Source organism: Vanessa atalanta, chromosome 26 (assembly GCF_905147765.1).
Source record: "Vanessa atalanta chromosome 26, ilVanAtal1.2, whole genome shotgun sequence".
NCBI lineage: Eukaryota > Metazoa > Arthropoda > Insecta > Lepidoptera > Nymphalidae > Vanessa > Vanessa atalanta.
Window position 1 is genome coordinate 5,251,473 of NC_061896.1, and position 21,504 is coordinate 5,272,976.

At 33.8% G+C, this 21,504-nt stretch overlaps 2 protein-coding genes across 6 annotated transcripts in view; both read left to right on the plus strand.

The window, feature by feature from the left end:
• The window catches only part of LOC125073897 (glycerol kinase), a 35,153-nt gene extending 23,119 nt beyond the window's left edge, over positions 1 to 12,034 (plus strand). For 3 of the 5 annotated variants that reach the window (XM_047684981.1, XM_047684979.1, XM_047684980.1), the window contains exons 2-13: positions 1,015 to 1,097; positions 3,498 to 3,654; positions 3,849 to 3,950; positions 4,658 to 4,875; positions 5,204 to 5,313; positions 6,602 to 6,707; positions 7,009 to 7,201; positions 7,320 to 7,497; positions 8,569 to 8,649; positions 9,020 to 9,144; positions 9,258 to 9,395; positions 9,559 to 10,369. In XM_047684981.1, the coding sequence (XP_047540937.1) occupies positions 1,023 to 1,097; positions 3,498 to 3,654; positions 3,849 to 3,950; positions 4,658 to 4,875; positions 5,204 to 5,313; positions 6,602 to 6,707; positions 7,009 to 7,201; positions 7,320 to 7,497; positions 8,569 to 8,649; positions 9,020 to 9,144; positions 9,258 to 9,395; positions 9,559 to 10,172 (2,097 nt within the window). In that variant the 5' untranslated portion in view covers positions 1,015 to 1,022 and the 3' untranslated portion in view covers positions 10,173 to 10,369. Of the gene's footprint in view, positions 1 to 1,014; positions 1,098 to 3,497; positions 3,655 to 3,848; positions 3,951 to 4,657; positions 4,876 to 5,203; positions 5,314 to 6,601; positions 6,708 to 7,008; positions 7,202 to 7,319; positions 7,498 to 8,568; positions 8,650 to 9,019; positions 9,145 to 9,257; positions 9,396 to 9,558; positions 10,370 to 11,637 lie in introns of those variants that run through there. The other 2 variants (XM_047684984.1, XM_047684982.1) reach the window with 2 other exon arrangements.
• Positions 12,035 to 16,110: 4,076 nt separating this feature from the next.
• Positions 16,111 to 18,250, plus strand: LOC125073967. The gene is made up of 3 exons (XM_047685098.1): positions 16,111 to 16,238; positions 16,358 to 17,539; positions 18,083 to 18,250. The coding sequence occupies exons 2-3, from the start codon at positions 16,400 to 16,402 to the stop codon at positions 18,176 to 18,178; spliced, it is 1,236 nt and encodes a 411-aa protein (XP_047541054.1). The 5' UTR covers positions 16,111 to 16,238; positions 16,358 to 16,399; the 3' UTR covers positions 18,179 to 18,250.
• Positions 18,251 to 21,504: the final 3,254 nt, after the last annotated feature.

Consider the following 21,504-nt stretch of genomic DNA (forward strand, 5'->3'; position numbering starts at 1 on the left):
GAGTAAAGCCGCGGGCGTAAATTAGTATATATGTACATTGTACATATATTGTCACGAAAAATCAATGTTGAAAATTGTGTCTTTATCATAGTTAGTATCCGGGAAATGTACTTAAGATATTACACGATTTCTTTGGTACTATGTTAGGTATATATCAATAAATAAACTTTGCAAAAAAAATTATTATTAAAAGTAGTAAAAATGCTATGTTTTGCGAAACCATACTGACGTTCCCAAGGAAGTGTAGGGTTTCTCGGAACTCGCTTTAAGTATTGCCGGTCTAAATACTCAAGAACGTTCATTTGGTAGACGTGTATAAAGCATTGACTTAAGAATTTAGTTTAAATAAAAATCGTATTAGTTTTTTTTTTTTGATGCCCCAAATTTCAGCCTAGCCACAATTAATTGTCAGAGATATATTTCCAAAAAAAATTAAAATAACTATACACTGTTTATAGAATAGATTTATTAAAATAAAAATATTGGCTTGGCTTTTTGGGCTCAAATCCAGCTTATTTAATAATATGATACAAAAAGCCTATAAGGTATCCGATACACGTGTTTAAGTAAGAGCATTAATCAATTGGGATTATCCACCTCAAGGGAAGCCAGTGTCAAGCTGGTGGAGCAGACGCTAGGACTTATCCAAATCATTCAGACAAAATTCAACCGAGTTTGTCATTTGTATATGACATTATAAGATTTTTTCAATTAAACCAGGCTCTCCTTAAAAAGATATTGATGGTACCTGTCAAACTATATTTATCCATAAATCATCCATATGCCTTAAACAAAAAATGGGCACAAAATTAAAAAAAAATGTTTTTTAAATTCATTGTTAAAATATAAAAATAAAAATAGTAGGAATATGATAATTTAAATAGAAATGGTTTACTTGATTATCGATGATTATTTCTTAATATAATAATAATTAATCAAAGTTATAATTTTAAAACGAATTTTATTTACTTTAAATATGCAACGTGTATGTAATGCAGATTATTTTACTTTCAGGGGACGAGATGCCAGTTAGGGACGGCACCAAAAAGTCACTCATCGGCGCCATCGACGATGGAACAAAGACAGTCAGATTTGTGGTATGAACGGCTCTTGTTAGATTTAAATTATATAAAATGTATAAGTCTGGATAAACTGTCAGAGCTACTGTTGATTACTAAGTATACGCAAACTAGTATAATGGAATATAAAAGTTTCGCTAGTGTCAAGCGTAGCTTTCACGCACACCTAGATAAAACAATTGGACCTTTTTTTGTTAGTTAATTTCTAGTGTATTACTATATAGCCTATTTCAATGGAAGTAGGAAAAAAGATAAACAAACCGTAAATTTACGTATTTCATGCGATTTGCTAATAACTCAGCTATATTGTGCACTACTAAGAGTTTATGATTAATATATCTTTATTTATAATACATTATACAACACTATTAGACTTAACTACTTATTTTCACTTTAATTTTACTTCCAAAATACCGATAACGGTTTCGTCGACGTTCAAAACGCCATTTTTTCGCAAATCTAATGTAAATATCATAGGTCAATCGAACTCTCAACCAACGATATTGTGTCAATTTGCTGTCAAATGTTATTTATTTGTCTTTTTTCCCTTTAAGGTTGGAATGGAGTTCTATACTCTATATATACTATATTAACGGGAATGTTCTGAGGAGCAAATGCCAATGTCAGGAGTACTTTCGCTTTTTATATGAAACGTCTCCTAAATGTATATGAATAGTTACGATTGCACTATTTAGCTGCGTTGGTCTAGTGGCTACGTTATAAGACTGCAGATACCTGAGGGCTTAAAAGTTGAGTCGGCCCAATAAAATGTTATTGATTTTGGGTCGTGAAACTCTATAGCCGGTCGTTATCTGGAAGTTGAAACCGATTGCAGTACCGTGTGTCGGATAATACGTAACGAGGGTGAGGGAGGAAAACACAGTGTATATGTGTTTGCACACGTTGTGGGCTATAATATGTCTTTCGTATTTGGCTAGACTCGAAATCGATCAGAAGGACATCGTCATTATTATCAGCATGATTAAATGCAAGGCAAGGTCCTCAGACAGGTATTTTTTTGTTTAGTTCAATTCTGCCCACGGCAGCTAATCTTTATAACTATCTAACTGCGCAGGAGTTTTTATGGTGCCTGTTTGCGCGATTTGTAACCATATAAGCTAAACACAAGATCCACGGGGCAGCTGAAACATTAAAGTACCTGTTTATTGATAATAATGAACTTGACTGCGATTAAATTGTATTCACCGCCCTCATAGATGTATCGCGCGCGTCCTGTGCACGCCCCGCTTGCCGGGACTCACTCTGACGATTTAATACATCCTGTAAAAATGGAAATATACACGTCCCCTTAGAATATATACATTTAAATATCTATACATTAATAGACAAACACAAATCAATTATAAAAATAATAAATAATAAAATAATAATATATAATAAAATAATAATATTAATTAGATCAAAAATTTAGTTAATTTAAATTTAGATAACATTTGTTAAATGTAAATCTATTTAGACATTTGAACGTAAAACGGAACGTACTTGTATATTTTGTATGAAAATTACTTGTTATGTAATTTTATTATATATTTCGACCTCGTGACTTACGTAGTAATAAAAATACATCGCTTAAATATTTTTGTTTGTACATTTATTTAGTCAGGATAAAGTAACATTGAATATTTATTAATTTGACACATTTACAACAATAATATATATAGCACTAAATTGGTGATAATTGTCGAAGCATTTTCTGCTAGATAACCTTGAAACGTAAAGGAGAGAATGTTTGGAAGTGTGTCAAAAAATAAAAGTAAAATAAAATAGACTTGTCTTCAACAAAATACTATATAAACATATTATGTACATACTATATTTGGGGGGGGGGGAGGCGGTTGGAGACGTCAATACATCTTACAACAATAATTGTCATGTAACATTTACAGGAATGTTTAAAGTGAAATTTAAACAACTTCTTCTTCTGTCTGGAAGTTAGGCTTCCATAGTTTTTATATGTTCTCTCTCGTCAGTATGTAACACGTATGACTCTTAGAAAGCCATTTTTACATAAGTGCGTTAATATCAGTCATTTGTCAATCCACTAATTTATATTAATAATTTCGTGCAGGTTAAGTAGATGTTTTAAATTGGCATTTAAGCTTGAAACAGTTTAAAACATTTACATTTCGTGTTTAATTTTGTTCATTGCCTAAGTACAATAACCTCTGTTACTATGCGCACATATCGATATTAATAATTTCGTACAGGTCTACGATAGATCTGATCAAAGTCTATCCACAGTTATAGATCGTTTTAAAATGATGACGTTTAGACCAATGCGATCCATAACCATTAAATCCAAAACCTATTGAATTGAATAATATGCCCTAATTGAAAAACAAAACATAAATATAAAATGTTCTTTAAGACTCAAGACTTACGTCGATTTTGATTCAGATATACGAAGCGGAAAGATCTGAAGAATTGGTTTCCCATCAGTTAGACAAAACAGAGGCTCAGCCGCAGGAAGGATGGTACGAGCAAGATCCCTTAGAAATATTACATAATATTAAAATGTGTGCTGAAAATGCTATCGACCAATTGGCTGAATTTGGTAAGTTTTGTTTTCTCAATAATACGTTATTTAAATATGTTTTTTTCCAATAATTTGTATCACGTAATTCATCCGGCTCGAAGGACCGATTTTTTGATAATCAAAAAAATACTTAGTTATGCGTCTAGCTTCTTTAAAGACAAATTATAATAGATTAAACCACCTTTTTCATTTTGTATTATAACTTTTTGCAGGATATTCAAAAGACGACATAGTTGCCTTAGGTATTACAAATCAAAGGGAGACGACGATAGCATGGGATAAATTTACCGGCGAACCTCTACATCCTGCCATATGTAAGTTTTTTCACAAATTGTTGTAATTTTTACCGTATTTTACACATCATCACATATTGTGATATGGGTGATTTCGGTCTTATTTCTTAATGTTATATAGTAGATGTTAAGTTAAATAGAAAAACAAAGACACAGCATTGTTAAAGAAATCACCCTCTAAACTCTAAACGAAAAAATTACGCTGTGATTTTTTACTAAACCTAGCTAACCTAACTAGTTTATAATAATGTTAAATGTTAAATTTATGAATAAAACAACATTATAAGTTTCTAAGCGTCAATAGCACAATGGTTTAGGGGTCGCCTAGCGATGTAAAAATCGCAGTCGCCTGAATTCTTGGGCTATTGTCGTCCCTACTCCTAACACAAGTGATAAGCTTAAAAGAATGGGTAAAGAGGAATATTAGTAACTCCATTAATTAATTTGGGGTATTGATAGCTATCTTTTTTTTTTAAATTATAAATAATTAGTTCTCGCTCTCGGCTTTGCTCGCGTGTTTGTTCTTAAGGTTGTCGGGTCGTCATGTAGTCATAGTAAAATAACGTTTAAGTTTCGAAAAAAAAAACACAAATGTTTGCTAATTGTGGAAGTAAAATAGTTGGTGAGTTGTAGTTGTCTATGCAGACGGGCTTTGCACAAAGCTCTACCTCAAAGTAGGCTTTATAGGTGTAGATTTTTTAATATAAATATGGGATTTTGCCTTTCAGCATGGAACGATATCCGCACAGATAGCACAGTGGACGCGATACTGGCGAAAGTACCAGACCGCAACAAAAATTATCTTAAAAACATCTCAGGCTTACCAATCAGTCCCTACTTTAGTGCTCTGAAGATGAGGTGGTTGAAAGACAACATCAAGTCCGTGAGACGAGCGAGCAGGGATAAGAGGCTACTGTTTGGTACCGTCGATTCTTGGATTGCTTGGGTAAGTTTGGACCTTAACATGGACTCTTAGGAAAATTAAATTAGGAAAAAAACATTATCAACCGGCTAAATACGAGTAGGACTCGCGCACGAAGGGTTCCTTACCATTATCTATCTTTGGTAACGGAGCCCTAAAAAAGCGTAAACTTATATGGATTGCATAAAAATTGGTGTTCAATTCTACCATTTTTTTACTTTAATTGTTGTACCACCACATGTTGTGGAGGAAGGGACGGATATCCTTAAATTAAATCTGGCTACGATATTCGGTATTTTATCTTAAACGTTATTCGTGAAATAAAAGATTAAATAAAATATATTATTTGTAGAATTTAACCGGTGGCGTCCACGGCGGACTTCATATAACCGACGTGACAAACGCGTCAAGGACGCTACTCATGAATTTGGAAACACTGAACTGGGATCCAATGTTATGTAGGTATGTATAAATTAATTTTGATTTACGGCCCTGAAGACTGTACATGATATCGTCCTGACTGTACACGATATCGTCTTGACTGTACATGATATCGTCCTGACTGTACATGATATCGTCCTGACTGTACACGATATCGTCTTGACTGTACATGATATCGTCCTGACTGTACATGATATCGTCTTGACTGTACACGATATCGTCCTGACTGTACATGATATCCTCCGGACTGTACATGATATCGTCCTGACTGTACATGATATCGTCCTGACTGTACACGATATCGTCCTGACTGTACATGATATCGTCCTGACTGTAGACGATATCGTCCTGACTGTACATTATATCGTCGTGACTGTTCATGATTTCGGTTACATCTCATATTCTTAATGAAAGATTAGTCAATTGCTCAGGACATATGTAACCACTAAACTATTGAAACAACTCTTCTTGGTGGTAGGGCTTTGTGCAAGCCCGTCTGGGTAGGTACCACCCACTCATCAGATATTCTACCGCCAAACAGCAGTACTCAGTATTATATAGTATATCAGAAGACACACGAGCACAAGGGACACAACATCTAAGTTCCCGAGGCTGGTGGCGCATTGGTGATGTAAGGAATGGTTAATATTTCTTAAAGCGCCATTGTCTATGGGCGGTAGTGACCACTTACCATCAGGTGATCTATTTTATCGTCCGCCTACCGATATCATAAAAAAATCACTCTGGCAATCTTGTATGGCACTTTGGCACCTGGAATATTATCGTTGGTTCATTGATCACAATGGATTTTTTACTGCAAAGAAGGTAGGGTGAGAATAATTGGGCAATCACATCATTGCCACCCAGACGGGTAGGTGCAAAGACCTAGCACTAGTGTATCCAAATCCAAGAATGCCATTTAAATCCATTGATCCATTGACAGTATTTTCACTGATTTATTATTAACAGTTCATATGTACAGTTTCAATATGTTATATAAGTATCATTAAATTTTCATCATTAGCAGCCTGTAAATTTCCCACTGCTGGGCTAAGGCCTCCTCTCCCTTTGAGGGAGAAGCTTTGGAGCACCACGCTGCTCCAATGCGTTTTGGTGGAATACACATGTGGCAGAATTTCGTTAAAATTAGACACATGCAGGTTTCCTCACGATGTTTTCCTTCACCGCCGAGCACGAGATGAATTATAAACACAAATTAAGCACATGAAAATCAGTTGTGCTTACTGGGCCACTTGTAGCGTATGGTTATATAAGTATAGTAAATTTTAAATAGATAATGTTATTACAGATTGTTCGGCATACATAGAGAATCGTTACCACAGATACGTAGCAGTGCAGAAATATATGGAATAGTCAAGGATGGCTCAATTTTAGATGGAATTAGGATATCAGGGGTGAGTTCACACTTGAGCTGACTGGCTACGGCTGGGCTAAGACTTTATATCTTGTTACGGAATGCTGTCAGAGCTAAAATTGCAATGTTGGCTCACTTGAATGAGTAGTTTCTTTTACTTTTTATTATGGGAGTATATTGGTGAGCCTCCAAAGGTTTCCTCTGTAAAAATAAGGTTAGAAACTTCCTCACACGTTGCCGGGGGTTCTAAGATGTTAAATTGCTCTGCAATTACACTGGGTCTAGAATAGGGCGCGCAGATATATCGAATTAATAATATGAGTAGTAAATCTCACCAATAGATCCTCGGCAACCAGCAGTCGGCGCTGGTCGGCCAGAACTGTCTCCAAGCCGGCCAAGCGAAGAACACGTACAGGACGGGCTGCTTCCTGCTGTACAACACGGGCACCCGGCGCGTCCAGTCCACGCACGGCCTGCTCACCACGGTGGCCTACAAGCTGGGGGCCGGCGCGCCCGCCGTCTACGCCCTGGAAGGTGCTTTTGGATGGCATTCATTAGCAACATTAGTTTAATCAGTGGACATTTTGTTCAGTATGTATCAATACAGCCGCTGTAGTTGTAGTTTGATTGAAATGTATTCATCAATCCTCAGGGTCGATAGCGGTCGCCGGCGGTGCGATGAAGTTCCTTCGCGACAACCTGAAGCTGATCAAAGACGTGACGCAGGATACTGAGCACATTGCGGGACAGGTGTTCTCGACCGGAGACGTCTATTTCGTGCCGGCTCTTAATGGACTCTACGCGCCGTACTGGCGGAAGGACGCTCGGGGGTAACTTCATTTTTGTAACTTCGTTTGTATCAAGAGGGCTCCCTTGTTATTTTTTTACTGGTTTCAGACCCTAGATCGGGTCGATAAACAGTTATTGGGTTTTTTGGCGGGAAAAATTCTCAGTAACAGCCCAGAGTCTCGAAGTAGGATGTGTGCAGTGTACACTTGCCTCGGTGCATAAAGCCGTTGGTCCTGTGCCTGAAAGCTTTTTCAGTCGTATTGGATTTGCCGTCCCGTCGGATTATGAGAGTGCACCGGTGTTTGAGCACACACTGGTGCATTGAATATGCCCTGCGAGATTGGCCACCGTGACCGTAACGGTCAGGACTACAATATCATGGAGAAGGCAGGTGTGAACGTACATTCAGTTATCAGTATCACATTTTATATATCAGCAGAATTACCCTAAAAAATACAAAGATAATTTTCATAGAAAATACTAAGATTGCCACTCATATAGTCTAGCACCGTGTCGAGTGATGTTTTATTTTTATTTTTTTAAATCTACTTTGATCTCACTCGAAACGTTAATTTTATTTATTTATTTATAATACAAAACTGTATACATAAGATCACTTGTATATTTTTAAAACCCATATTGTATAGAAAACTTAGTTTCGACAAATTTTGTATTTAAATCCGAGCGTTCACCAGCCTTGCTCAATGTCTAATCCAATGGCAGGAGGAGTGCAGACAAATAACCAACTTTGACCTTGAATTGACATAACTTTGACATTTGAAGGTGGACATAGTGATATTCATTCCCAAATGAATGAATTAGCAAAAAATACCTAATTTTAATTAATTATAAATGTTCGTCCATTAATATATCACACCTGCTAGATTCTCGTGACGTCACATGTATACTAATATTATCAATGCGAAAGTAACTCTGTCTGTCTGTTGCTCTTTCACGGCCAAACTACTGAACCGAATTTGATGACATTGAAACAAGCTCGAACTCCAAGGAAGGACGTAGGCTCGTGCCCAACACTTAACGAGCCCCTAAAAAGCGAGCGACAACTAGTTGTTTACAAATCAATTAAATGTTTTTCTTCAATTCTCTTCCAGTATCATCTGCGGTTTGACAGCATTTACGACGAAAAATCACATAATTCGAGCTGCTTTGGAAGCTGTATGTTTTCAAACAAGGTGAGTTACGTCAACAGTTCTAAATGATATTATAAATGCGAAACTAAGATATAGAAAAGCTTAACAAACTTAAGCTTAAGCTTAATAAACCAATGTTTAAATATAAATAATAATTGTTAAGCAATTATAGAGTTTTGGCAAGTTTTTGAAGTGAAACTCTATGAGAGGTTAAGCGTATAGGTTGATTTGACCTGCAACGTTTATATGCGTAACGTTTGAAAATATATGTTTTTATTCCGAAAACGGTCGACTTCACACAATGAAAGAATAATATTTCATTAAAATAACCGCTCGTAGCGAAATTAACCGTTCTGAACACACAAAGATAAATTGGATAATGATGCTCTAACGTGTTCCCTCTTCTTTCCAGGGATATCCTGGAAGCCATGAACAAAGACTGCGGCATGCCGCTGTCGAAGCTCCACGTTGACGGTCGGATGACTTCCAACGACCTCCTCATGCAGCTGCAGGCGGATCTCACCGGGATACCCGTGTGTGAGTTACATATATACATATATTTATACATATACATAACGATGTAGCACTAGAAAGTATCTAGTGAAGATTATATGTTGTGAGTATTTGAAGATTTTTACATATCGTTTCAGTGCGTGCGCAGTCGTGGGACATGTCCGCGCTGGGCGTGGGCGTGGCGGCGGGCCACGCGGTGGGCGTGTGGGCCGTCGAGCGCTGGCGACACCACGCCACGCCCACGCACACCTTCCTGCCCACCACCACGGATGACGGTCAGTGATCATCTATAACATCTTTGCCGTTTTGTATAATAAATATTGATAATTATAACGAAAATAGTTTCAAAGATTTCGTACATAAATTGTAAAATACTATATTATTTAATGATTTTAATGACCAGCCATTCAAATAAAGTATATTCTGATTGTATTACAGACCGCGATGCGAGATACACGAAGTGGAAGATGGCGGTTCAACGGTCGCTGGGCTGGGCGAGTACGAAGAAGTCCATCACAATGACAGGTCAGGCCAAAAGAAAAAGTAGCATGTTCCAAAGCTCCGATACTCTGACCCCGCCCGACAGTAGGAAGACTTCCTGGGATGTAGACAATATAAAACCGGACATAGACAGCATTAAACCAGCCACCGACGAAGGCGTAGATAACTATATCGAAGAGCTAATTCAGTATTCGGCGCGGAAATTCTCGATTTTCGTCCCGCTTAAAGGTCCCAAAGACGAGCACACGATCTTAGACGACGCCGAGTATTATATGAGTAAAAAAGAATGCGACTACGACATGTGTCAGTGTTGCCAGGGCAAAAAAAAGATACATACCGACTGGAAGACGATTGAGGAAATAATTGAAAACGATCCCGAAATTATTTTCGATAGCGACGACAATCCGATAGTCGTCGAGCCGGTCAAAGATCATTTGTACGAACCGGCGCCGTTAGTTGGGACTAGTTTGAAAAAGCGTATGCAGTTGGAAAAATTGCCCGTCATTTTTAAAAATATTTGCAATAAGTTCACGAACACGTCTTTGACATGAAAATGCAATTTTTCCACGTTTATAACACATCGAATATTTTGATTTTAATCATTGTTTTTTTTTTTATGTAGTTGATACTGTTATGTATAGGTGTACTACACGTATAGTTTTAAATTATTTTAATTTTAATATTTGTAACGGCTCACGTACAATAAGGCTACTAACTTGACCTCAGAATAAAAGTATTATTTTACCTACTAAAGGTCTTTAATTTTTTCAACTTTAATTTCACACTTGCATGATCTCGCATTAGTTTTACCAATAATTTTTACTTAAACACATTCTAATATCCATGGGAAATTCATAATTAAAATTATTAATGGAATTCGATCATACAAAACATACTAATTTATTTAAAAAAAAAAAAAAAAATATTGGACGGAATGAAAATGAAGATTCACAAGTGCTTTTTTAATCATTGCAAAAAAACAAAAGATTCAGTTATTTATTTAATCTTTCAGTTTTTGTTCGATTATTAAGCAATGTATACACAGGCCGTGGTCAGAAGTTTTCTCGGTGAAATTTTTACATTGATGACCGTATGGTTATTTCTAAAGGATATTATCTCATACATTCATCAGCGTCTCAGTACATTGATATCGTTCACATCTACTTTGCCTTAAATTTAATTTTATCAGTCTTAAGTAGTTCTGTCTGGAATTAAATTGACTGTAACACATATATTTATTTAAAATAAAAGTTAGTGTTAGTAAGAAGTGAGTTCTTTTTCTCAATATGGTTTAAAATGCTCGGCTAACTTCGTGTACTCAAAGATAAGTTTTTTTTTTATATATAAAAATATAAATCTTTTTGAGACAAGGGACTTTATATCATAGACATGCTGACTATTTTCAGTGTATTGTCTTTTTCATTCTGTTAAACTAAAGTTTAAACTCGACATAAAACTCAGATACATAACTTCATTTATTTGGCCAGTAATTGAATACCACATGTTTTAAACGGAATAGTTGGTATAGTTATATTTCGTTTAAATATTATTTAATGACTTCATCCTATTAACATCGAATAAGAGACTAAGAAATTCGACGCGAAATTTTGTGATAAAATTGATAAACGTGCTTACGAACACACACATTGTGACGTCACTCCGATAGTTCTCCAATCGTAAATGACATTCAAATACCCTATAATAAAATCTAACTTCATACTTTATATTCAATATGATTCTATGGTCTAGTATTAAAAGGGCTTATATCAATAATCGCTTTTGGTAATCAAAATAGAAACAGCGAGGCGTTGACTGTTTTATATAACATAAGCTTGTTTGTGTTTTTAAATGTTTTGTCCAATGGCAAGATTTTACTGAACTTATTTCATACCTTAGTACTGGGCCACCGAATTGTATACTTTCGTTGTACTAAACATATTTCAAAGAAACGTTTTTTTTTTTTTTAATTGTTCTTTATAACATTATGTGATTTTGATCTTTTCATTTCTTTTACAGAAGAGAGATTCAAGCTATTGGCGTCTATTCCAGCTACGCTATATCTCATCGGTAGCTTCACGATGCTAGTCGTATCGAATATACTTAAGGATAGGTGATTAGTTAGTATAAAGATGCTTTACCACTGAAATTGTTGGCAATTTCTGTGTTTGCAACAGTTTACTCTTCGTATTGTCTTAAATTATTACACGACATTTTTGTTGGTAAACACAGTCATGTACCCGATTGTTGGTAACACACAAATTGCCAAGTTTCCTGTTGTGGACTCAGCTTAACATTAAAGGAGTGAACACACTAGCGCTATCTCACCTATGTGTTTGTCGATTCCAATCAAGTCCTTTCCATTAGGAGAATCTACTTTGATTGATAGGTTTTTTAATATAATTACCGTTCTAATTCTTTTTTTTTAAAAAAGATACAAGATTTGATTTTATATATTTTTTTTTTAATTTAAATATTAACAATAATTGTAAATAATTAATCTGTCAGTGAATTATATGGAATCTTACTAATAATATATTTGAAATTACGCTTGCACCACTGGTCGCTATTCGGACCATAATTCAAGATCAATTATATCGTGAAGTAGAACTCAACGCTACAATCAGACGTAGCTTACTTGGGGTACTTCTTAATAAATATTTTACATTAAAAATATATACTAAGCACCGTCGTTGAATGTTTTTTTTTATTCTATTGGAATGCATAAAACATTCAACGCTTTCAAATATTTCGCTTGATTGTAATCTTGACGTATTATTTCCAATATCAAAAATGTATTTATTAGCGCCAGTGTGTTCGACCCTTGACATGTTATTTTCTATTCCAAATACCTAATTAAAAAATCAAATCCTATTTAAACAATAAGAATGCTCAGACAATACTTTTTCTATGTCTCCATTATTTTTTTTTTAATTCTCACAATCAATTAAATTATGACATATTTATTTAGAATATAAAACTTTGTTAATTTAATCGTTGACTAAATGTTGCATTTTTTGTTGCCATATTTAAAAAAAAAAGTTCTTTTGAACAAAGTAAAACTTTTTATATCTAAATAAATAGCTATGTGTTTTCTATATGTACCTATAATAATAATTTAATTGAAAATGTGATTTACCCTAACATTAAAAATGTGAGTAAGCATTTATTATTTATTAGTCAATTTCATATATTCCTGTGTTCAAAGTAATTATTGGATTGAAATATTTAAAGAATCAATTGTATAATTCTATCGATTAATATTTAAACCAGACTCCGTAGTTAAGAAGTTTTATGCATTTACTGTTTCTTTGTAAATAACACATAATAACCCTGACCGCTAATATAAATAATTCAATTATAGATATTAGTAAATAAATATTGAAAATTACAACAAGTCTGACAATTGAACTATCGATCAGTTAAAAATTCTATTCATATTGCTTAGCCCCGAAGAAATATATTTATTATGTCTCTGCCTATTTATATAAATTAATGCGTAATGAATCCAGCTTTGATTATTTTTATGTCTAGATAGATTGTCAAATTTAAAAAATAGTGGCCAACGTTTGGCCACTAAGTACACGCACAATAGTTTGACGTTTGGTGAGTGTCAAGCGTCGCTGTCACGCACACCAAGATAATGAAGTTTGCTCGTTTGTTTTAGTTCTTTTGTAGTGCGACACTCTATCTCGATATAAATAATCTAAGGATTCCAGAATATTTGAACTTTATGGTCACTGTATAGCTAATAAAAAGTGTTACCTGCGGGATTTTGCAATCGGTAAGCGCTATTTATTGGTTCTAGGTTATAACATAGGCATTTAATATCTTTGTAAGAAAAAACGTGTTCAACTTCATTGCACTACCATTTAACGCAGCTCAATGATAGAAAGTTAAGAAAATATGGTTGAACAATTATTATATGCAATCCAAATATGATTAGAAACTATACTTCGCTACCTTGATGTAAATAATTAACGATTTAAAGTAAAATAAAGTTAAAAAAAAAGTATACAAAAAAAAAATTTTTTTTGTTAACTGTACTTTTCAATTGCAAATCGAGAGGTACCTATTTGGATCGTATTATAATCATTTCTACTAGTATATTACCGTTACATAGCTTAGATATATGACATGTCATATCTTGTATTGTTTTATGTAAAGGTTTATCGTTACGAAGAAGTATAGATAGATCTGTTTACCAAGAAGGCGCGCCCCTTCACGTTAAATTACTGTGTGAGTGACGTTCGTGCGTACAACATGTCTCAGTTGTGTGAGACACCTGAGACTAACGACAGAATTAAATACAAATAAATTAGGGTGAAGGAATGTGCCTTCGTGAGTAAATAAATAAATACTATACAATTGAGCTCGCATCTCGTTGAACTTCATATCTCGAAGAAATAATTTTGCTACTAAATGTTAACAACAAGCGTTTGTAATAATTGTTATTGTTTTGTAAACTGTACAAAGTAAATGAAAGCACACTAATATCAGTGACGAGTTTATTCAATAGAATAGTAAAGGCATATAGCACAATTTAATATCTGTTTGAACAAATAAATTAATAATACTTATTTTAAAATATTGTTATCATAGTCAAGTTTATTATGTACTAGGTTATAATCGGCTTGCATTGCAATGTTATCCGATACAACTAGCGCGCCATCTATTGTAGGTTTATGATACTCTGTTGAATCCTTTATGCACGTGACTAGAACTGTACGAAGTCTCATCTCAACTTAATAAGATGAATGGTGTTAGAACGGTTGACATTATATACATTTATCGTGTGAGAAAAAGTAAATAAGATATGAAACAGTAATTTCAAGGTCAGTTTTGAGTGCATCGTTTTGAATTTCAAGGTTATATTAAATTATTCTGAAAGGCACTCTACACTTATATAACTTTTTTTTAAATCATTATGGTTTAAATATAATTTCTGACGTAACTAACAACGCAATATTTCGAAAAATCATTTGACTTTAATTGTGCTTAACAATAGATTGTGACTATTTGAAGTATATTTCAATGTTGTTAAAATTAATGTTTTGAAATCATACGTGACCTTGGTAGAATATATTCCGCCCATTGGCGTAGATATAAACAAGCCATAAAAAAACGAAAACGAGCTATACAGAAGTCGCGTGACGTGTTATTGATAGCTCATCTAATGGTAGAGTACCAACTCATTTCCTGAGAGCATAATGTAACGCCACGAAACAGAAACAGAACAGTGTTTTTTCTGTTTCGTGTGTAACGCTCGCTCGTTTTTTTTCTGACATTGTCAAAAAGTTTCACTGTGATCAGGAGCTGACTGATATTGCCAATAAAAAAATATATGATCACGTGTAAAACTTTAGTAAATAAATATTAAATAATATATATGTATAGTATACATCGCGAAAGTGTGCAATGTAGTCTAGGATATATTCATTCCCGTGGATCTTGCATTTCGAACGAAACTAAGGCTTCGTATCCACCATTGATGTGCGAGGTAAATATATAGGAGGTAGGTTTTTGTATGACATGTGAGCGAGCGACGTGAGCTTACCCCACTGAACCGTACCTGCCCGTGTATACCACACGGTCACTCGTTTGATCGTACAGCTGAAAAACTACATACCGGTACACAACTTCGCTACGCATCTTCGTACCTCCTTCATCCTCCTCGCACGTCTGGTAAATACACAGCCTAAACAATGTATAATTTACGATTATGTGATATTATTATACAGTAATTTGATATTGATTTGTTTTTTTACGGTACTTAAGTCATTTTTGGTTTGGGAACATTTTTACGTTTGGAGGTTTTATATGTTATAAGAAAAAAAAACTGTTTTAATCATCGAGGTTATTTCTCAATTTAAGACAATTTTTGGACTTTATTTTTTTGTACTATAATTTTGAATCATTTTATCACATTAATGTAATTTTTATAATGTTAAATCAATTTATTATTTGTTTCTTTTAGGTCAATATAAATAAAGAATTTGTTGGTTTATCGTTATTTGTTTTATTGATAAATAAATTATATGGCTGAGACAACAATAACATGAATTTGTTAAGATGGTACACCTAAAACTATTTAGTAATATTTTCATCAAAATGATATTACATTCGCTTATAAATAAATACGTGAAATAAGATTCCCTATATTTATTATAATACCAATTTGGAGTGACTTGAAACATTAATATACTTATAAGTTTGCCATCTGTACTATTAAAGAAATAATATGCTATCATATAACTATCTACAGCTTTACCTTAACACATTTTCAAATGTTGGCGCTTTCTAACTGTTCTGAAATTTAATGTTTAGGAATCTCTTCTGAATATTGATTTTATTATATAACGTTTGCAATACAGCTTATAATAATATTGAAAATTTAATGCATTAATTTCTACAAAAATATTAACAATCTTACAAAAGGAATATATCGTTTCTGATTTGATTTGACAATCAATCTTACCAATATCATCAACGTAACCGCGAAGGCTAAAATGTCAAAATCACGAGTTTTACCTTGATTAGAAATTAATTTAATGTTATTTAATTTTTAAAAATATTTATGCCTAGCAAGTTCACACAGTATCTAAGAATGATAATATAAGGTAAGGATAATTATAAATATTATGTAAATTAATAATAAATACCAATCAATAGAAATACGTTATAACGCAAAAATTGTTTATTATTTTATATTTATTTTTAATGTGTGAAACATTTTCAGTAAATAATAGTATAAATCAGAAGATTAATAGAAGAAGTAATAATGGTTAACGATTTACATATAAATGATTTGCCCCTAGAAACAATAGTGGAAATACTTTTGAAAATTGACGGAAAAACATTAGGTGGATGTAGACGAGTCTGTAAAAGATGGAAAGAATTCATCGACGAAATTGATTATTTATGGCAAGAGATGTGCCGTAAGGAGTTTACATATTCATCAAAAATTGCCAAAAGAAAAGCTGGAACCGATTGCAGCTGGTACCACATATATAAAAATCTTAACCAATGGTCGGACTTGACAAACATCGAAAATAATGTTAAAGAATTTTACAAATTCAATATACACGACAAATCTCATGTTTTAGATATTGACTATGGGATATTGCCTCTTAAAGATTCTAAAGGCATAATATTGTATGACGTTAGCACATTTAAATATATACCCGCTGCATTGCCAGAGAGAAATTGTTTAAAAATTGTTAATAATGATAATGTAACAGTAGTACAAATAAAATCAGGTCTTCTTATTCAAAGATCGGTAGACACCCACCCACCAAATTATGTAATGGAGGAATTCTTTAAAGCTGATGATTTTGTTTTGTCTAATGATATATTGTACTTTTATAACAACAGAGATATTTACAAATGTGATCTGTCTAGTCAAAATTTGACTCCCATTTTTATCTTACACTGTGATTATGATATCAAAGATATACAACACTGTGATAATAAAATACACATTTTTACAGACAGCGGTCAAATTGTAAACATAAATAATAGTAAGGAAGTGACCGTTAAGCCGATAAAGTGTCCAGTTGAATGGATAAAACAATTGAAATATATCCGTGCGGTAAATGACAAAAACTTTGTATGTTACTCGAGAAATATATTTAAAATTGAAACAGACAGATACCAACACCTGTATTTGGAGTTCCCACTCGTCACAGCTTTATTTTTTTATGTTGACATTGTCTTAATTGGAACAAAGGCTGGTGAAATTCTGCTCTACAGGTTAGCAAGTCAGAAGAAAGCCACTCTGCCTATATTTGAAACATTAGCGACATTACCGGAGGGAAAGTATGCAGTACAGTTAGATGTTATTGAAAGGAAAACAGGACCAACAATAATTGCTTCAACATTTTTTGAATTGTACCTTCTGGAAATGAACTTTTTTCCTAATGTAAGTTACTTCAGTTTCTGTTATATACGTATACTTATATACATCCTACCTATTATATATGTATGTGTAGAGATGTACCTCTGAAATTTTTCTAGCTTACATTTAATATGCAGGATAAATGTTGGGAATTATAATTAGTGATAAGTGATAGTATAACGCGTGCATCTTAACCGATGATTTGGGATTCAAACCCAGGCAGGCACCACTGAATTTTCATGTGCTTAATTTGTGTTTATAATTCATCTCGTGCTCGGCGGTGAAGGAAAACATCGTGAGGAAACCTGCATGTGTCTAATTTCAACGAAATTCTGCTACATGTGTATTCCACCAACCCGCATTGGAGCAGCGTGGTGGAATATGCTCCAAAACCTTCTCCTCAAACGGAGAGGAGGCCTTTAGCCCAGCAGTGGGAAATTGACAGGCTGCTAATGCTAAAAAAAAAAAAAATTAAAATTTGAGCTAGCTGCTTATTTATAGACTTGAAACAGATTATAAAAATGGTTAGACAGTATTACCAACATAATAAATTTTATTTATTTTCAGGAACCACCACCAAAGCAATCTTTTTCAACAAATAAAATGCATATGTATAAAAGGTTGCTGAAACTTAAAAACAGGATTCAAACACCTCAAGTTTGAAAGTCTGAATTAATTTGAAGATAATAACATTTTAATTGTAATATATTCAAATCAAGTGTTTTTTTATTAATTATGTGCTATGCTAATTTATTCGAAATTGTTAATTATAAATTCATTTTTTTATATTTATTTTCATTTGGACAACCAACCAAGTAGATACAACATAACAAGAAAAAAAAAAACATTTTAAAATTATCTAGGCAAAAGTTCTAATACTTACAGGTAGTCTCACCATGCACTATCATATTGTACAGTGGTTAGAACCTGTGCACCTTAACCGTAATTGCGGATTCAAATCCGAGCAGAACCACTAAATTTTTATGTCCTTAATTTGTGATTATAATTCATCTCGTGCTCGGCGATTAAGAAAAACATCGTGAGGAATGTCAATATGAAATTCTGGCAATTCATTAGAGCGGTGTGGTTGAATAAACTCAAAACCTCATCAATGGGAGAGGAGGCCTTACCTCAACAGTGCCTTTACAATGAGCACTTTGATGATAATTACAATTATTTTTCATAGTGACCTATATGTTTTCTACCATTTGGAACTGATTGTAGTACAAATATACTAGGATCAGGTAACAAATTGAGTTTCATGAATAAAATAGTATTAATGTCGGACGTTGCATCTGGTAAAGGAGTAACGATTGCACTTCATTTCGCAATAGCAACAGCGAGATTCTCACTATTCGTCATTGACTTTGATAACTTAGTTAAGTGTCTGAGAAGTGATTTCATCAAAACTTAAGTTCAGATTGGTCGATGTTGTTTCAAACGATGTACAATTAAAAGAAGCAGTTAATTTAACAATTCAGGTGTATAGAAAATTGGATGTTCTTACTAACTGTGTCAAAATTAAACGACTGAGTAGAATTAAATAAATTTTGATAAATCATAGAATTGTTCACGTAAAACTTCGATCTGTTGTTACAAGTATACATTTAACAGCATCTGCACAGGTCAGAGCGTAAAAAATTTATATATATATATATGTATATATATAAAAGAAGCCTCTTTCGGCACTCTTTGCCGAATAGTCGGAACATCTTTAGATCATTTTCATAGATTACTATACCATATATCGGAAGCTGTGACGCATTTAACGAAACTTTTAATTGGCTGGTGGAAGAGTTAGAGTAAATTCTATTTCACTCGGTTTCGTCAAGAGAGACATCTGGGCAGGTACCGCCCAATTATCAAGTATTTGACTGCCAAGCTGTAATACTTGGTATTGTTGTGTTATGGTTAGAAGGGCGAGTGAGCCAGTGTAACTACAGGCACAAGGAACAACATCGTAGTTCCCAAGGTTGGCTCATAGGCGAAGTAATCACAAGTAAGTATCACATAGAAAAAAGCTACTAGCATTACCTGTGCAAATTTTGTAGTCGATTCGAGTTACGCACTAACAAGTTTGTAAACTAAGAGAACTTTAATTAAAATATACATACAAGTAAGTTTATCGTATAGCGATTTTTTGATACCTTTGAAGAATTAATCTCTTATGTACAATTTAAATTTACGTTATTTAGTTTAAATATTAGTAAGTACTATTAGTTTATCTTAAATATCTATAGGGTGAGAGAGACAAAAGATGCTTTAATGATTTTTCTCTTTTAGATATATATTATAACTAGCTTTCCGCCCTGCATTCGTATACAAAGTTACTACTATTAGGTCATATTGATATTTCCAAAAAAATCTTTGGTGAAAGTCTACGTTACAAAAGGAGTAATTGGTATTTCTCTTATACCTACATCACTAGTGACCCGCCCCGGCTTCGCACGGCTGTAATGCTGATACTAAGTATACTTAGCATATAAATAAGACTTCATTTCCGTAAGTATTCTCTACTAGCGAACCTCAGGAAGTGCCGGAACGAACATTAAATTTCTCATAAAAAGCAAAGAAGAAAAGCATGTAAATCTCCAACCACTGATAAGTTGTGAGCTCATTTAAACCACGCTGTTCTAGATGCGGTCTAGATAAGGATTCACATGGTAGGGGTTTTTTACACAAACGGACGCTTTTCAATGTACTTCGGTTAATACTAAAGTGTTGTATTGGGTTATATCGGCTCATTCTCAAACATAATACATACGTAAATATATGTGTCATACTAAACTGTAGTATAAAATTAATATTTTATTTCGTAAATTCCTAACAGAAAAAATAAGAACAATTAATAATATCAAATACATTTTACCTCTATAGTGGAATCATAGATAACGTAGAAGGTAAGTATCTACTGTCGAGAGTCTTAATATAATTGTGCCCCGAGGATATCAACAAGACGACTTAGTAACAGGCGCTTTAATTACGAGTTCTCAAACGACTCAGTATATCTGACATTTTCGACATAATGGTTTTAGTAAAACTTAGAATTTTAAAAATATATTACTAATATTTTTTTTTAACTGTAGAACATATTAAATGTGTATAAGGCAATGTTTAAAAATTGTTAATTATTCATTAATGTGCGCTAATTAATAAATGTGCATTTCTGAATCACACCGACAAGATCTTTCGTACAGGATTTGTCATTCTGTCAGGATTCATCCGTTTGCGCGGGGCCGAGGCCTGTCTATCATTACTATCCGCCCGCGTTTAGGCATATGATGGGATACATAACATACTGTGTCCTCTCTTTAGACGTGGACTGCATCCTACGCTGAGTTCGATGCTCAAGAGGCGCGCTTACTCTGAGCCCTTAGGTGAGCTCAATTTGGCAGAGTCTTCTACGACTTACCCGCCCGGCTACGCTGTAGAAGTCACGGTGGTCAGAAGCTAAAGTCAATTCAAAAAAAAAAAAGATGGATTTTTTGTGATTGCAGATTTGACCTAAATAATGAATGGATTGTTTAATTTAATACATTTTGTTATCCAATGTATCTTGAGGCGGAATCCTAATCGGATATCCGGGGCATGTGTTCATTTCTTAATTAATCCTCGAATCCATCTCCAAGCCAAGATGAGCTTCATTAGATAAGGCGACAATTTCCGATTAGATTGTCGTGACAAGTCAGGGTCAGACTCCTTAACATGTGGCTGCAGCTGTTGGACATGGTCATTTATACTGTTATTTCTTGAAGCATTTTGATGATGTGAATTATTTTGTGGCAAATTCTGTAAATCGAGTATGAAATGATTACAGTCTTGGACTCAAAATGTGAAGCCTTAGAGTTGAATTACTTATATTTTTTATTGACGAATTATAGGTTTAAATCCTTAAATTATCAATCTTCGTTTCTTTTGAATTATATAAATCCTTGAGATAAAATAGTTATCCTCTTTAGACATCACTAAAATATAAGTACAGAATATTT

Coding starts and splice junctions, on each gene's coding strand:
- LOC125073967 (XM_047685098.1), top strand. CDS start 16,400: ATGGTTAACGATTTACATATAAATGATTTGCCCCTAGAAACAATAGTG. Junction 17,540..18,082: donor AAATGAACTTTTTTCCTAAT/GTAAGTTACTTC, acceptor ATTTATTTTCAG/GAACCACCACCAAAGCAATC.